This window comes from Sander vitreus, chromosome 23 (assembly GCF_031162955.1).
Source record: "Sander vitreus isolate 19-12246 chromosome 23, sanVit1, whole genome shotgun sequence".
In the NCBI taxonomy this organism is placed as follows: domain Eukaryota; kingdom Metazoa; phylum Chordata; class Actinopteri; order Perciformes; family Percidae; genus Sander; species Sander vitreus.
Window position 1 is genome coordinate 9,553,400 of NC_135877.1, and position 12,132 is coordinate 9,565,531.

Here is a 12,132-nt window from a genome sequence, read left to right on the forward strand (position 1 = left end):
GCTATCTGGGGTGACTTCTTCATACCAGTAATCTCCCACATATATGCAACAAATATTCCGGAAAAAAGCCAGGAAACTCGGGGCATCAGAACAGACACCTTAGTCGTGAACAAATCAGGACGTCTTCCTCTAATGTAACACTTTGACTGCAATAACACAACCCCATCTTGATTCTATTATAGGGCAGGAACAACCTGTTCCACACAATTCTCATGTTCCTCTATGTCATTAAGACTAAGGAGTCAGGGATGCTGGGGTGAGTTCATATAATATACGCCATTTCAGAGTATAATGGAATATTGATTAATTTGAATTTCAAATGATCGGTTTGACCTTGCTTGTCTTCTGTAGGATAACTAAATTGCTTTTCATACTTTCTTCAGGAGAGTAAATCTTGGCCTCTCTGGTGTGAACATCTTGTGGATATTCGAAAACTGATGCGTCGTCATTTACAAGCAACAAAAAGCTACAAGTGGATTCCTCCCCCCAATACTGTGTGGCGTCACTGGTTGGAATACCACCTCAACGTAAAGAGTGCTCTGTCAGGGTCACATCTGGGGAAAAAAGCACTTCACTTTGAAAGACAATAAATGCAGATTTTTTGACATTTTCTCAATTTTATTGTACAAATTGGTAACATTCTGTATTGTCATTTTAAGGACACATTTATGTTTCACCACAGTGTGCTTATGATACACTGCAGAGCTGTATTTTTAACATTGTCTGATTTTGTATTTTGAGAATGTACCAGCATGGCAGCCTTGTAAATAATATACCTCAGTTTTATCTGGTGAATTGTAAAGGGCTCAGACCCATTTACCATGAATGTAAATACAGTATGTGTGGACTTGATTTTTGTTTCATCAGCTTCAATAATCTGTTGCAACTGGTATGTTTTTTTTTCTTCCTTCCTGTAGTTGAATGATGTCTGCTGTAGTAGGGATGCTCCTGACATGCTTGAAGTCAACTACAGAAATTTGACTTATTAAAATGGAAATAATGCACAAAAAGTTCAAGCATCAAAGTATTCTGTAGTACCGAAGCTTCCCATAGTACAAGGCTGCAATGCAACACATAACTAATTGCAGTGTTATTTCTTTTGATATGCGATGGAGAGCAAATGAAAAGCCTTTCACCAAAGTCTCTTTCTGAACGTCTTCTACAAAAGCCATTTGGTAAATTTCAAACCTACATGTTTGCTGGTTTTCAATAATGCCATTTTACATTTGTACTATAAGACTTGAAAATAAAATTGAGATATTAAAAAGAAACCGTTGAAGCATGTTCATTTCCCTTGAATTATATTTTTCATAAATCGTAAACATCCACTTGGTGGCAATGTAGTTCATTTCTTGAGATTTGACCTTACTCCATAACTCCAAGTCCCATTTTCTCATTTGACATACTGCATATCCAAGCACGAGCACTGTAATGTGATGCAGTATCTTGTGCAGCAACGTCCAGTGAATAACTTGAGGCTGGAGAAAAATGCTGACTGACAATTTCAAGTAGGCCTATTATTAAAATAATGTGTCAACATTGGTTGGAGATAAACCATGCTGTGAAATTCCTTCATAATGTGATATTCCAAGTAAGTGCATACAGGTATTATTACACGAAATTTAGAGAATGACATGTAGAAATTTTAACCTCGATTGCCCTGGGAGCAAAACGCATTATCTGGCATAAATCGCGTTTGTTTTGTAGTTTAGTGTCGTCCTCTTTTATTACAAACGTCATCTCCCATAATGCATTTCGCAGTGTATTCTGCTTTATGTAGAAATCCAGTCACTTTATCTATTAGGACTGCTTTTCAGCTAAATGAAATGCATATGTCAATGTTTTTATTGTTTCCCCCCATGTTGATTAACGTTTTGTTAAATGTGACGTGTGGCTATCATTTGTATTGGAGGTGGACCATGATGAGATAGTTAGAAGAACTGCAAGGACCACAATGCATTTGGACATACTAGTCTCTCCTCCGCTCACATCCGCTAGACTCGCTATTTGTGTTGGAAAAAGGACTTAGAGAAACTGCAGCGATGTCAGTCCAGGTTGTGGCAGCGAAAATGGCAGAGGTCGAACTCAAAGACGTCCCCGCTGTCAAAGATTCACCGGCTGGTTCCCCGATGACACCGACCTCGGAGGGCAAGACCCTCGTCAGAAACGACCCGCACGAGGCCGGTTCCTCTGCTGCTGCGTCCCCTACAGCGGAGCCCTCCGCGAAAGCCGGGGAAGGCAGCCTGGGTTTACTCAACCCGAACCCCGCGAAGATGCCACAGGCGTCGGCTATGAAGCGGACGGACCCGCAGCAGAACGGCGGAGAGGCTTTTGTCAACCGTGACGGTACAGTTGCTGAGGCTCCGCGGATGAAAAAGGCGAGTGAGACATTTTCTCCATAGCTACTAACGTTGTATCCACTAGCTATGTTACTGGACCACCACTAAGCACCTCGCCGATACGAAAGCTCCCTGTGAAAGCTTGCATTGTGTGACAATGCTAACAGGCTAGCTGGTCCCAAAGCTGATTCAGCGGTGTCCTCTAAAGCTTTTAATAATGGTCTGCGATGCTAATAACACTGTAGAGGGTGCAATAAGGGCTAAACACTGTTTTAAACATAGGTGTAACGTTACCCGTTTAATTTATGCTGACATAGCTTAATATTTAGGACATGAAGTCAGTAACGTTAGCTTTATAAAAGTGTCCAACTGCTCTCACAAGTTTTGTGGAGATTGGGTGTTGATATTCCCTTTTTGAAAACATAACGTTAGCTCGCACTTACTTTGTGGATGTGTGACTATTAAAAGCTATCATGCGTAACAACAATAACTTGCATAATACACGATATGATGCTATCTAAAATAAGCAGTGTCAAGCACTTGAATGAAGCCTACGTTACTGTCTTAGCAAATTTGATTTTAATAATTACAGTTTTTGCTTGGTCAACAAGAAGACAACAAAAGGCAATTTAGTAACTTCCACTCTTAGGGGACGTAGGACACGATTGTAGCTAGGTGTTAGCAGATAATGTGTGGTTGTTTTCAGTAAGAGCTCACAGTAGTTATCTTTCTTAGGCACACATTTTTGAAGTAGCTAGTTGAGTTGGATACAGTAGAATAGTTATTGGTGCTGGTGTGTGTCCCTATGTCACAGACTGCTTTAACTTTTTGCATCAGCTAGGTAGGTTAAATTATCTTTGCTCCTGGCTTGTCCTCAGGTTAGTATATTGAAGATATTCACAGTTCACTGCTTAAAATAAATGCCATGGCCATGCCAATCTTGGTTTGATTAATGCCACACAAAGTGTGTGATCTAACTGGACGTGACTAACACATAACAGTAGTCAGTAATCCCTGACCCCAGAGCCCTCCTGTCACCTAGTTCTCAAGCCTGATTTAGCACCTTACTTCAGTGAAGGGAGTTCCTGACCTTTTGGCTTAATTCAGGGGTTGGGACTGACTTAGCATGTCTTTTCCTTGGCGAACAAGGATCCAAAAACTGTTTTGCTGTGGTTACGAGTGACCTAAATGCACTATCTTTATGTCTTACAAATTCTTGATTAGTAAAAAAGGGGATATGAGAGGGCAAGGTTCATGGAAAAAACAATTGTTGATAAGGAATCCTTCAAGGAAGCTTTCAGCTCTATCCCGTTTTGGTCAGTGTTTATTATTAACAGTTGGCAGTGATTTATAGCCTACGGTATACTCCAGTGCACTTCATCAGAGACGGTCACATTCAGGAATTTATTTTAGATATGTGTTCCTAACAAGCCCAGTGCTAAAAAGTTTGGTTTTGAAGAGGGCTTTACTCAGTGTGTTGGCCAGTTTGTGCTCCCCATTTCACATCAATGCCACTTACAAGATTTTGCACTATGAACTATATATCGATACATGAGGCTAGATATCGTCTTAAATTATGGATATGGTAATATGACTTGAGTGTTGTCTTTTCCTGGTTTTAAAGGCTGCATTACAGTATAATGATGCACTTCTAAACTTAGCAGACTGTTCTAGTTGTTCTTTACCCACTTAATCATTTTATCCACATTACTGACGATTATTTACCTCAAATCTCATTGCGTAAATATTTTGTGAAAGCACCAATTGTCAACCCTACAATATCTCCACAATATCGATATCGAGGTATTTGGTCTAAAAATACTGTAGTATTTGATTTTCTCCCAGCTCTACTGTGAACATTTTGAGATGGAAAACCAAAATGTTGGGTGATTGTCAGGGTGAAACCTATAGGGGAAAGAACAAGTAAGACAGGATACACTCACCACCCACACCCACTGCTGCGCATTGACAATGATCCTGTCCCGTTGGACAACCACTAAGGAACCCCGATATAGGACCCGGAAGGCAGAGAGCTGGATAGTACAGTCGCAGTGTGAGAATTGACTGCGAATCGACGACAGCGCAGAGCAGATTGCTTTATGTACCTCAAACTGTCACAGCAACAAGGCATATGGAAGTAAAGCAGCGTCAGGAACACTGTGCCCACAGTGTGATCCACATTTGGGGTACAGCCCAAAACCAGATGTATCAGACGGCAACAGCCAGATCTGGATTATTGAGGAGACCAATTTCTCATACAGGACAATGGTACACAAAGTTAATTTCCAAAATGCTTGATGTTGATTTTATTTAGTAAAAAATATCATGATAAATAGATAGTTATCATGAAGTATCTCTTGAAATAAAGAAACTACTCTGTGTAGTCTGTCATTGACGAAATGTACTTGTAAAAAAGTAGCATCAAAGTTGTGTTAATCTATACCTACTTTTGATGGTTCTCTTTAGTTGGTTATAATTGGTAGAAGCTGTAGGCTCTATATTTTTTATTTGGGACCCAATGTAGTCACTCTGTATATATTTAATAAAAACAGTGATCATTTTTATGATGTTAAATTAATGAGAAGAGTGATGTGTAGGATATTCCCTGTCTGTGTAATCTATTTTAATTAAAAGAGATCATGTTAATGTAAAGAGAAACTGTACAACAGGGATCATTTTAACCAAAGAGAGGGCATCTCTTTTTAGGCTCAACGTTTGCTTATATCTTTTTATTCATATAATATAGAGACCAGTAAGCTTACGTAATGGATAATAAACATTCTAAATACATTGGGGAAGCTATCCATTCATTATATTAATTGAAATACTCACTGCATTTGTCTGATCAACAACATTAGTGTATATCCACTGGGACAGAAGGTTGCCTCCAGCTTATTTATAGATCACAAGGCATAGTGGGTCTTATGGCACATTGCATTATAGATATACGGCCACAGCCTGGCCTCACACATCTGCTGAATTCTGCTTGCCCAGTGCTGTAAATGGTAAGTGAAGCAGTGGGGGTGATGAAAGTGTGTATGCAGGCAGCAGTGTTGACTGACTGACTCACTGGATGACTGGATATCTTTTAATCCATGCCTTTATCATGTCGTCACATGATGGGATTAAAAGGCCAGCTCTCTGTTGTAGGTGGGCCCAGATGTAAGCTTTGATGACGGATGAGTTTCATTGTAAACCACCATGGCTTGGCACGAATATGTCCAGCTTCTGGCAAGTCTGGGATACCTCCAGATGGAAAGAGAAGTAATGGCCACAGTTTGTGGCTATTGGTTAAGGCTGTGGCAAGCCTTGTTTTAGTCTTATATTAGGTCGGTAGGGTCACCTGCCTGAGTGGCTGTACTGAAGCCCTATTTGAAGAAGATGGTTTACGTGTTTGGCACACTGACCAAACGGAAGACTTTAAACCTTGCAAGCCATCGTGGTACTGACTAAAACGATTCTCCCCTGACATTTGTCATTGACCAAACCTCCTAACAGGTTTTAGGAAAGCATGCATCGCAGTATTTTTGAATGACTCCAGGGAATGGTGTGTTAGTAAGGTCATCCCTCTCTTATTTTTATATATATATATATATATATATATATATATATATATATATATATATATATATATATATATATATATATATATATATAATGTCACCCACTAAGATGGTGTTTCTGGTAGTGCTCACTGGTAAACAGGCTTACTGTGACCTGTTGCTGCTCTACTTGGGAAGAGAGCTGTGTGGAACAAGAGGTTATGTATTCACGAAGATGTTGTGGGGATTGATGCAATACTCCACTTTCTCCAGTCTGAGTCTGCATTTGCATCGATTCCACCTACTCTGCTTTAGTGGCCCATTGGAAGCCTTTTGGGGAACCTATTATGTATTGCATTTGGTGTTGCCCAAATGTAACCCCTAAGCATTTGTATTGATGACACTTTCTTTTTGTCTGAGCCAGCTAGTCAAGTTGCTTTACTACAGTGATTTCATTGTGGTGGGATAGGTGGGCAGGCAAGCAAGTATCTTTTTTATTTATTTATACAGGTAATCTCATTGAGACACATGGTCTCATTCTCAAGAGAGACCTGTTTGGGACAATACAATAATCAGTTACAAGTGTAACTTGTTGAACCCATTGGAGCCAAAGGTAAATGGTTAATGAAGAAATGAATTAAGCTAACAGAAGGCCACCGTGCGCAGCTAGTTCTGTAGCCAGTTTGCTTATTAGTTCCATTCATATTCTCATGACTATGCCTGTACAAAGTTATCTACTAGTAAAGGATAAGACGTCACTGCTTTGTGGATTTTTAGCATTCTCATCTTCACGCAAGGTCATTGAGCATCTTCATCTGCCCGCGGCTGTCCTGGGCTGTAAAAAAGAACATGTCACTTTCCTTCTCCTATGCTCTCTAATTTGTCACCAGCGAGAGTGAGTTGGTCTGTATATACAGTGGTAATCGCATGCACCTTCCCAGAGGATCCTGTCTGCTTTTTTGGAGACAAAATGTGGTCATAGCCTATTTTTATTTTTGTCTTTAGTGGTTTTGAGAATATCTACTTCAGTGATGTGCTGAAATCACCTGAATGAAATCAGTCCCCCTCTTGGACTGTAGGTGAACTTGTGTAACTGTGACCTTTTTTATAGTAATTAGCAATAAGAGTGGGTGTATTTGTGAACATCAGAATAGAGACCATCACAAAGGTGCAGGCTTTTTTAATTTTGCCGCTAGAAAGATGTAATCAGGCCATGATTGTAAGAGGTTGACATATGTCATACCTTTTTGAAAGGATCTGTTTTCCCCTGTCCACACAACACAAATGTAAAAGTTATACGTTTTAGTTTCAGAGGTACACAATGCCATTTTAATGTGGATGGAAGGCCAATAGATATTCATGGCATTAAAAAGAAAGGCATCTGGAGTCACGGTGAGTATACCAGCATTTGCCAGCTGCGCTGTCTTTGGCAAAAACATATAAAGTGGGAAATGTGATTTCATTTGGAGGATACTGCCAGCCTTAGACACTTTACCACATAAAACAGATAGATAGTGTCTACAAACACGCATGCACGCATCCTTTTGCTGTGTGTTGACACGGGGAATGTGGAACCATGCTGTGAAGTCTGAGAAATGCCCGAGAAAGAGCGAAGGAGAGAAAGGGAGCATTGGATCCAAATCCAGCCACCCCTCAGTCTTGCACTCCTTTTTTACGTCGGATGTTAAGCTCAAAGGAAAAATGGACTGGTCAGTTTCTGCGTGGCTGTTGGACTGTCCTAAACTCTGAGCCCTAATTTGTGGAGATTACAGGCCAAGGTTTTACTGAAAGCATTGCAGTTGCCACAAAATATATATCCACTTTGTTCTTGGACAAACTGACAATAGGTTTATCACGACCATGTCACCTTTTAAACAATTTATTTGTGATGGAGGAATCAAAAGATTGATGCTGTTAAAACATTTAATGACTTGTTATGGCACACACTAGAGAGGAAATATGTAGAAATTGTTTAATGTATTTGAGAGTGGTATGTACGAACTGGACTAGAAAACGGTTAAAGAGCACTGACCTGTCAGCTGACCCACTTAAACTTCCCCTCCTCAAATATAATACTGTTATAATTTAAATGTACCCTTATCTTTCAAATGAATTTATGTAAAAAAAAAAAACTGGTTTTAATTTCAATTTTAAATTACAGAATTTATGTCCTATTGATATCTTTAAAACTATACACAACCAGCTAAAGAGGGCCTTTCTTCTTTAAAAGTAACATAGTACACATAGTATTGTTTTGGTAACTAAGTGACCGGAGTTTGCCCTAAAGCTCCTGCTATCTCTGTCCTAGCCCTGTAATATATTAAACACTGCTGTGCTGGTTATTGTGCGGACAGGAGCTTTCATTGGCTGTAGGAGGATAGCAAGTAGGTTTGACCATTGTCAGAGGTCACTGGCAGGGTTGCCGGGGAAGCATAGAGGATGAGGGACAGACCCTGGGGGTGGGGGGGGGTGCAGCTTTTACAAGTTTGTCTGAGTACATATCTTGGATGTCAATGGTTTATTGATGATCAGTTCAATCAAGAATAGAACATGTCTTGGCAGTATTTATGCATCCTTTGTAATGTTATTTATTTATCCAATGGGTGTATTGTTCCTTTTTGTGGCTGTGACATTTGCATTTTAGTTAATCTAATCTTTGTATTGCATTGTAATAGGGAAATTCTGTTTTTGGTGCAGCCCATCATTTTGTACTTGTCTTGATCAGAGTGGCTGTTTCTAATTATATATGGGCTTTAGCAGCTGAACTCCTGCAAATTAATGACAGTATCTACCAGATAATCAGTGGGTGGGCAGTATTGTTTTAACTATTTAGGAAAACATTCTGTAAACCTAAAGAAATGGCAAGCTCTATGTCTGGACTACTGTGAAACTCGACCAGGCAGCAGAACAAGAAATGTGTCTTAAAATAAATTCAGTGGTGCTGTTGTGTAATTTGGCATGTCTTAGCTGCCTCTGCCACTCATGGAAGAGGGTGTATAATTTGCCAGCTTTGCTGTCAGTGCACTTAGCCATGGTTTATCGCTGTTTTTAATGACTGTTTTGAGACGAAACCCTGATTCATCTGATCTTTCTCTGGTGCGCTCACTCTCCTCGTCCTCAAATTACCAAGTCACAACACTTTTATTTTTGCTTCTTCTCCCCTCCAGTGTTGCCAACTCTGGTCCAAAAAAAGTAGCTAGCTCTAGCTCCAAAGGTTGCTAAAAGTTGCCAGATGATGATGTGCATATTGGTGACATCATTGTGCATCATTTGCATAAAGCTCAGTGTTTGTCTCGTCTTGACTGCCTGCGCATGACGCAAGAGGAGAGGGAGAGACCCTGTGCTGTTGGCAGAAGAGCCTAGACTAGCTAGTCGTGTTTTAGAAATAAAATCGCTAAGAGGGTCTGAAATGTAGGGAGAAAAGACGCCAAGTGGTCGACACTTCTCCCCTCTGTTTCTGCTGGTGTTTGCCTTAAACCAAAACTCATTGCTTACTCCTCTGTTACAAACTACACCTGCCCCAGTTCACCACTTCCTCTGTTGATTTTATTGTTTTGTTTTGGAGCCCGTCTAGCTTTCTCACAGTCTCATTGTGTTGATGTGTTGTTTATTCTGTAAATCTCAGCACCACACAGCAAAAGCATGTGTGAGATCACACCTCCCTAACCACCTTCATCCGTGCCACAGAAGCCGACTTAGGAAACGGACTGTTGGTACTTTAAGCCAGTTTGGGTTTCTCTCACCCCCAGGGTGCCAGATAGTGATCTCTTCATCACTGTCCAGACGGCATGTTCTACCAGCTACATTGCTTAAGTGTTGCATAAATTTGGATTTTCACAATTCTCGTTTTTTAAATGGCAAATATTATTTATTTGGCATGTCAGCCTCCAAACACCTCAACACTTTTCTGACACAGTATCAACATGAGTAAACCTATAGTAATAAAAACAATACATGTGGTTAAAAGTTCTGTCCAGTTGTTAAAGGCGGCTGCTTTTATTGTGTACAGTAATTCGGTAAGGTATGCTACTAATACTACTAGCTATATATATGTGTGTTGTCAATGCTCATGTACTGTACACGGATGAACACACAAATATGGCTACGTGTGTTGGAGTGCCACTGAGTGTGTTCAGATGTGCCTTTGCTATCAAGCAAACCTATTATATTAGTTTTAATTAATTCTATTGAAATCAACCCATGTTGAAATGCTGATGCAATTTCCTAAATGTCAGACATTTGTCTTTTGGCCAGCAGCTCTTGTAATGACCGTATCAGACCTTTTGTGATATTTCCAAACAAAAGGTAATTAAGAGTTACCTTGCATTAAGGTGGTGTAGCTGTCCACTGTGGTATTGAAAAAAATAAACACTTGTACTCTACCTGCTAGCTCCTGTGTATGAATTCTGTCAGTTTCTGCCATTACACTGCATGTTTGCTTCACCTATATATTGTTTCCAAATATACCTATATGATGTCAGCTGTCTTACTAAGCACCCATTGCCGTACTAGACATGCCAAAGTCAATTTTCACACTCAATATATTAGAGTCCAAACCCCAATAAGGCAGAGAATAGAGTAGCTTTGCTCTGGTTTCTGGCAATTGGCTCTTGGCTTTTAGCATTTGGTGCTTTGTTTTTTTGCTGGTATTGGCAGTGCTGGTGTCTGTGATTCCCCGCTTGACATTAATTTCCTGCCTCGTCATCACAGCTTGCTATCACTGAGCGTGTACAGCTCATTGAGTTACACATCTTTCCATCCAAAGGATTTTTACAAGGCTCAGGTTCTTGGAACAGGGAAGTAAACCGAATGAAGGGGAAAAGGAGAGCACTCACTTTTCCTGGAACCTGTGTGTATGAAAGAAGTCAGCATAGTGTGAAATTTTAAACCCCTTGGCTTATTTACCATTGAATAGGTCATTGAGCACCAACCCAGTTGATGGGTGTGTGTGTGCCCACTAACCCACAGTGTTGAGTTTACATGAGGATCAGTAGAAAGTAGTGGACATTAACACTGAACTGGCTATGCAGCATGACGAGGAATGCAGCTCCAAACTCAAGCACTGCATGCGAACAAAGGGCCAATATTGTGTTCAAAAAGTGCTGCCTCACAAAAGGGCCTTCACAAAGCCTGAAATGAACCCCCACACACCCATCCGTCTGCGCTGCTTCCTATTAGTCAGGCCAAACCACCAACCCCTGGCAGACAGAGGATATAGCTGTTTGTTAGGGGTGTAACAATACACATATTCGTATTGAACCGTTCAGTACGAGGCTTTTGATTAGGTACGCATTACAAACCCAACGATTCGTTGGACTTAACCTATTTCATTTAGAAAAAAAAAGAGCTTAAATTGTGTGAAATATAATGTTCTCAGTGCCGGCGCACTCAACAAGGCAGCCCCGACGTAACGGGCAACGTGCTCTCTGCCCCTCCCACTCCCAAAGAAAAACACTCTACTCCAGTCAGGCATGCTACGCTGAACTAGCTCGTTGCAATATGGCTAGTAACGTTAATGCGACTATTACCGGACCAGAATTAGAAGATCCTCCAATAACCAGCAGGTCTGGCGTTTGGAGCCACTTTGGTTTCTCTGTAAGTTATGAGGCATAAAAAAAAAACATTGTTTGGTTCTGGTTGGTTGTCAGTTGAGGTCATGGGTCGATAGGGAATTTATTTTATTTTTTATTTTATTTTTTTCCCCAGTGGCAGCAAGGGATAATTATTTATTTTTTTCCTTTACAGTAGCGATGGATACTCTATTTTTTTTTTTATAACATAGCCTACCTGTTACTACATGTACAGTTGTCGCTTAATAAATTGATAACATGGTAAGGCATCATTCACGTGCATATTAAGTAGCCACATGTATCTGTTTTGGTCTTATACATCCACAGGTTTACCACTCCAGCGGAGAGGATGGTTCGTTTAGACAGCAGCTAAGTTTACAAGAGTTTGTCCAAAATTCAAGATTCGTTGCAAACTAAGAAACAGTTAGACTTTTGAACCAAAACGGTAAAGATGTGGGCGGTAAAATCAAAACCTGAAAGAGTTTCGTAGAGCTGAGGGGAGAGTTAGATCATAATTATCTGTGGGCTTATCACTGAGTGACTGCTTTCACATTACACACAGTCATTTGATCTGTTGTTTATAAAGATATTAATAAAAGCAGCTTTAAACAATGCATTTACTCACATTGCAAATTTTATTTTTTTTGCCAGCATCCGGTGATCTAGAGCTTTTTAAGAGGA

At 40.2% G+C, this 12,132-nt stretch overlaps 2 protein-coding genes across 3 annotated transcripts in view; both read left to right on the forward strand.

Moving 5' to 3' along the window:
• The window catches only part of tmem209 (transmembrane protein 209), a 12,597-nt gene extending 11,326 nt beyond the window's left edge, over nt 1–1,271 (forward strand). For both annotated transcript variants that reach the window (XM_078281333.1, XM_078281334.1), the window contains exons 14-15: nt 183–256; nt 384–1,271. In XM_078281333.1, coding sequence (XP_078137459.1) covers nt 183–256; nt 384–438 — 129 coding nt within the window. In that variant the 3' untranslated portion in view covers nt 439–1,271. The remainder of the gene's footprint in view (nt 1–182; nt 257–383) is intronic.
• Nucleotides 1,272–1,970: 699 nt separating this feature from the next.
• The window catches only part of ahcyl2b (adenosylhomocysteinase like 2b), a 44,407-nt gene continuing 34,245 nt past the window's right edge, over nt 1,971–12,132 (forward strand). The window contains exon 1 of the mRNA XM_078281332.1: nt 1,971–2,378. Coding sequence (XP_078137458.1) covers nt 2,043–2,378 — 336 coding nt within the window. The 5' untranslated portion in view covers nt 1,971–2,042. The remainder of the gene's footprint in view (nt 2,379–12,132) is intronic.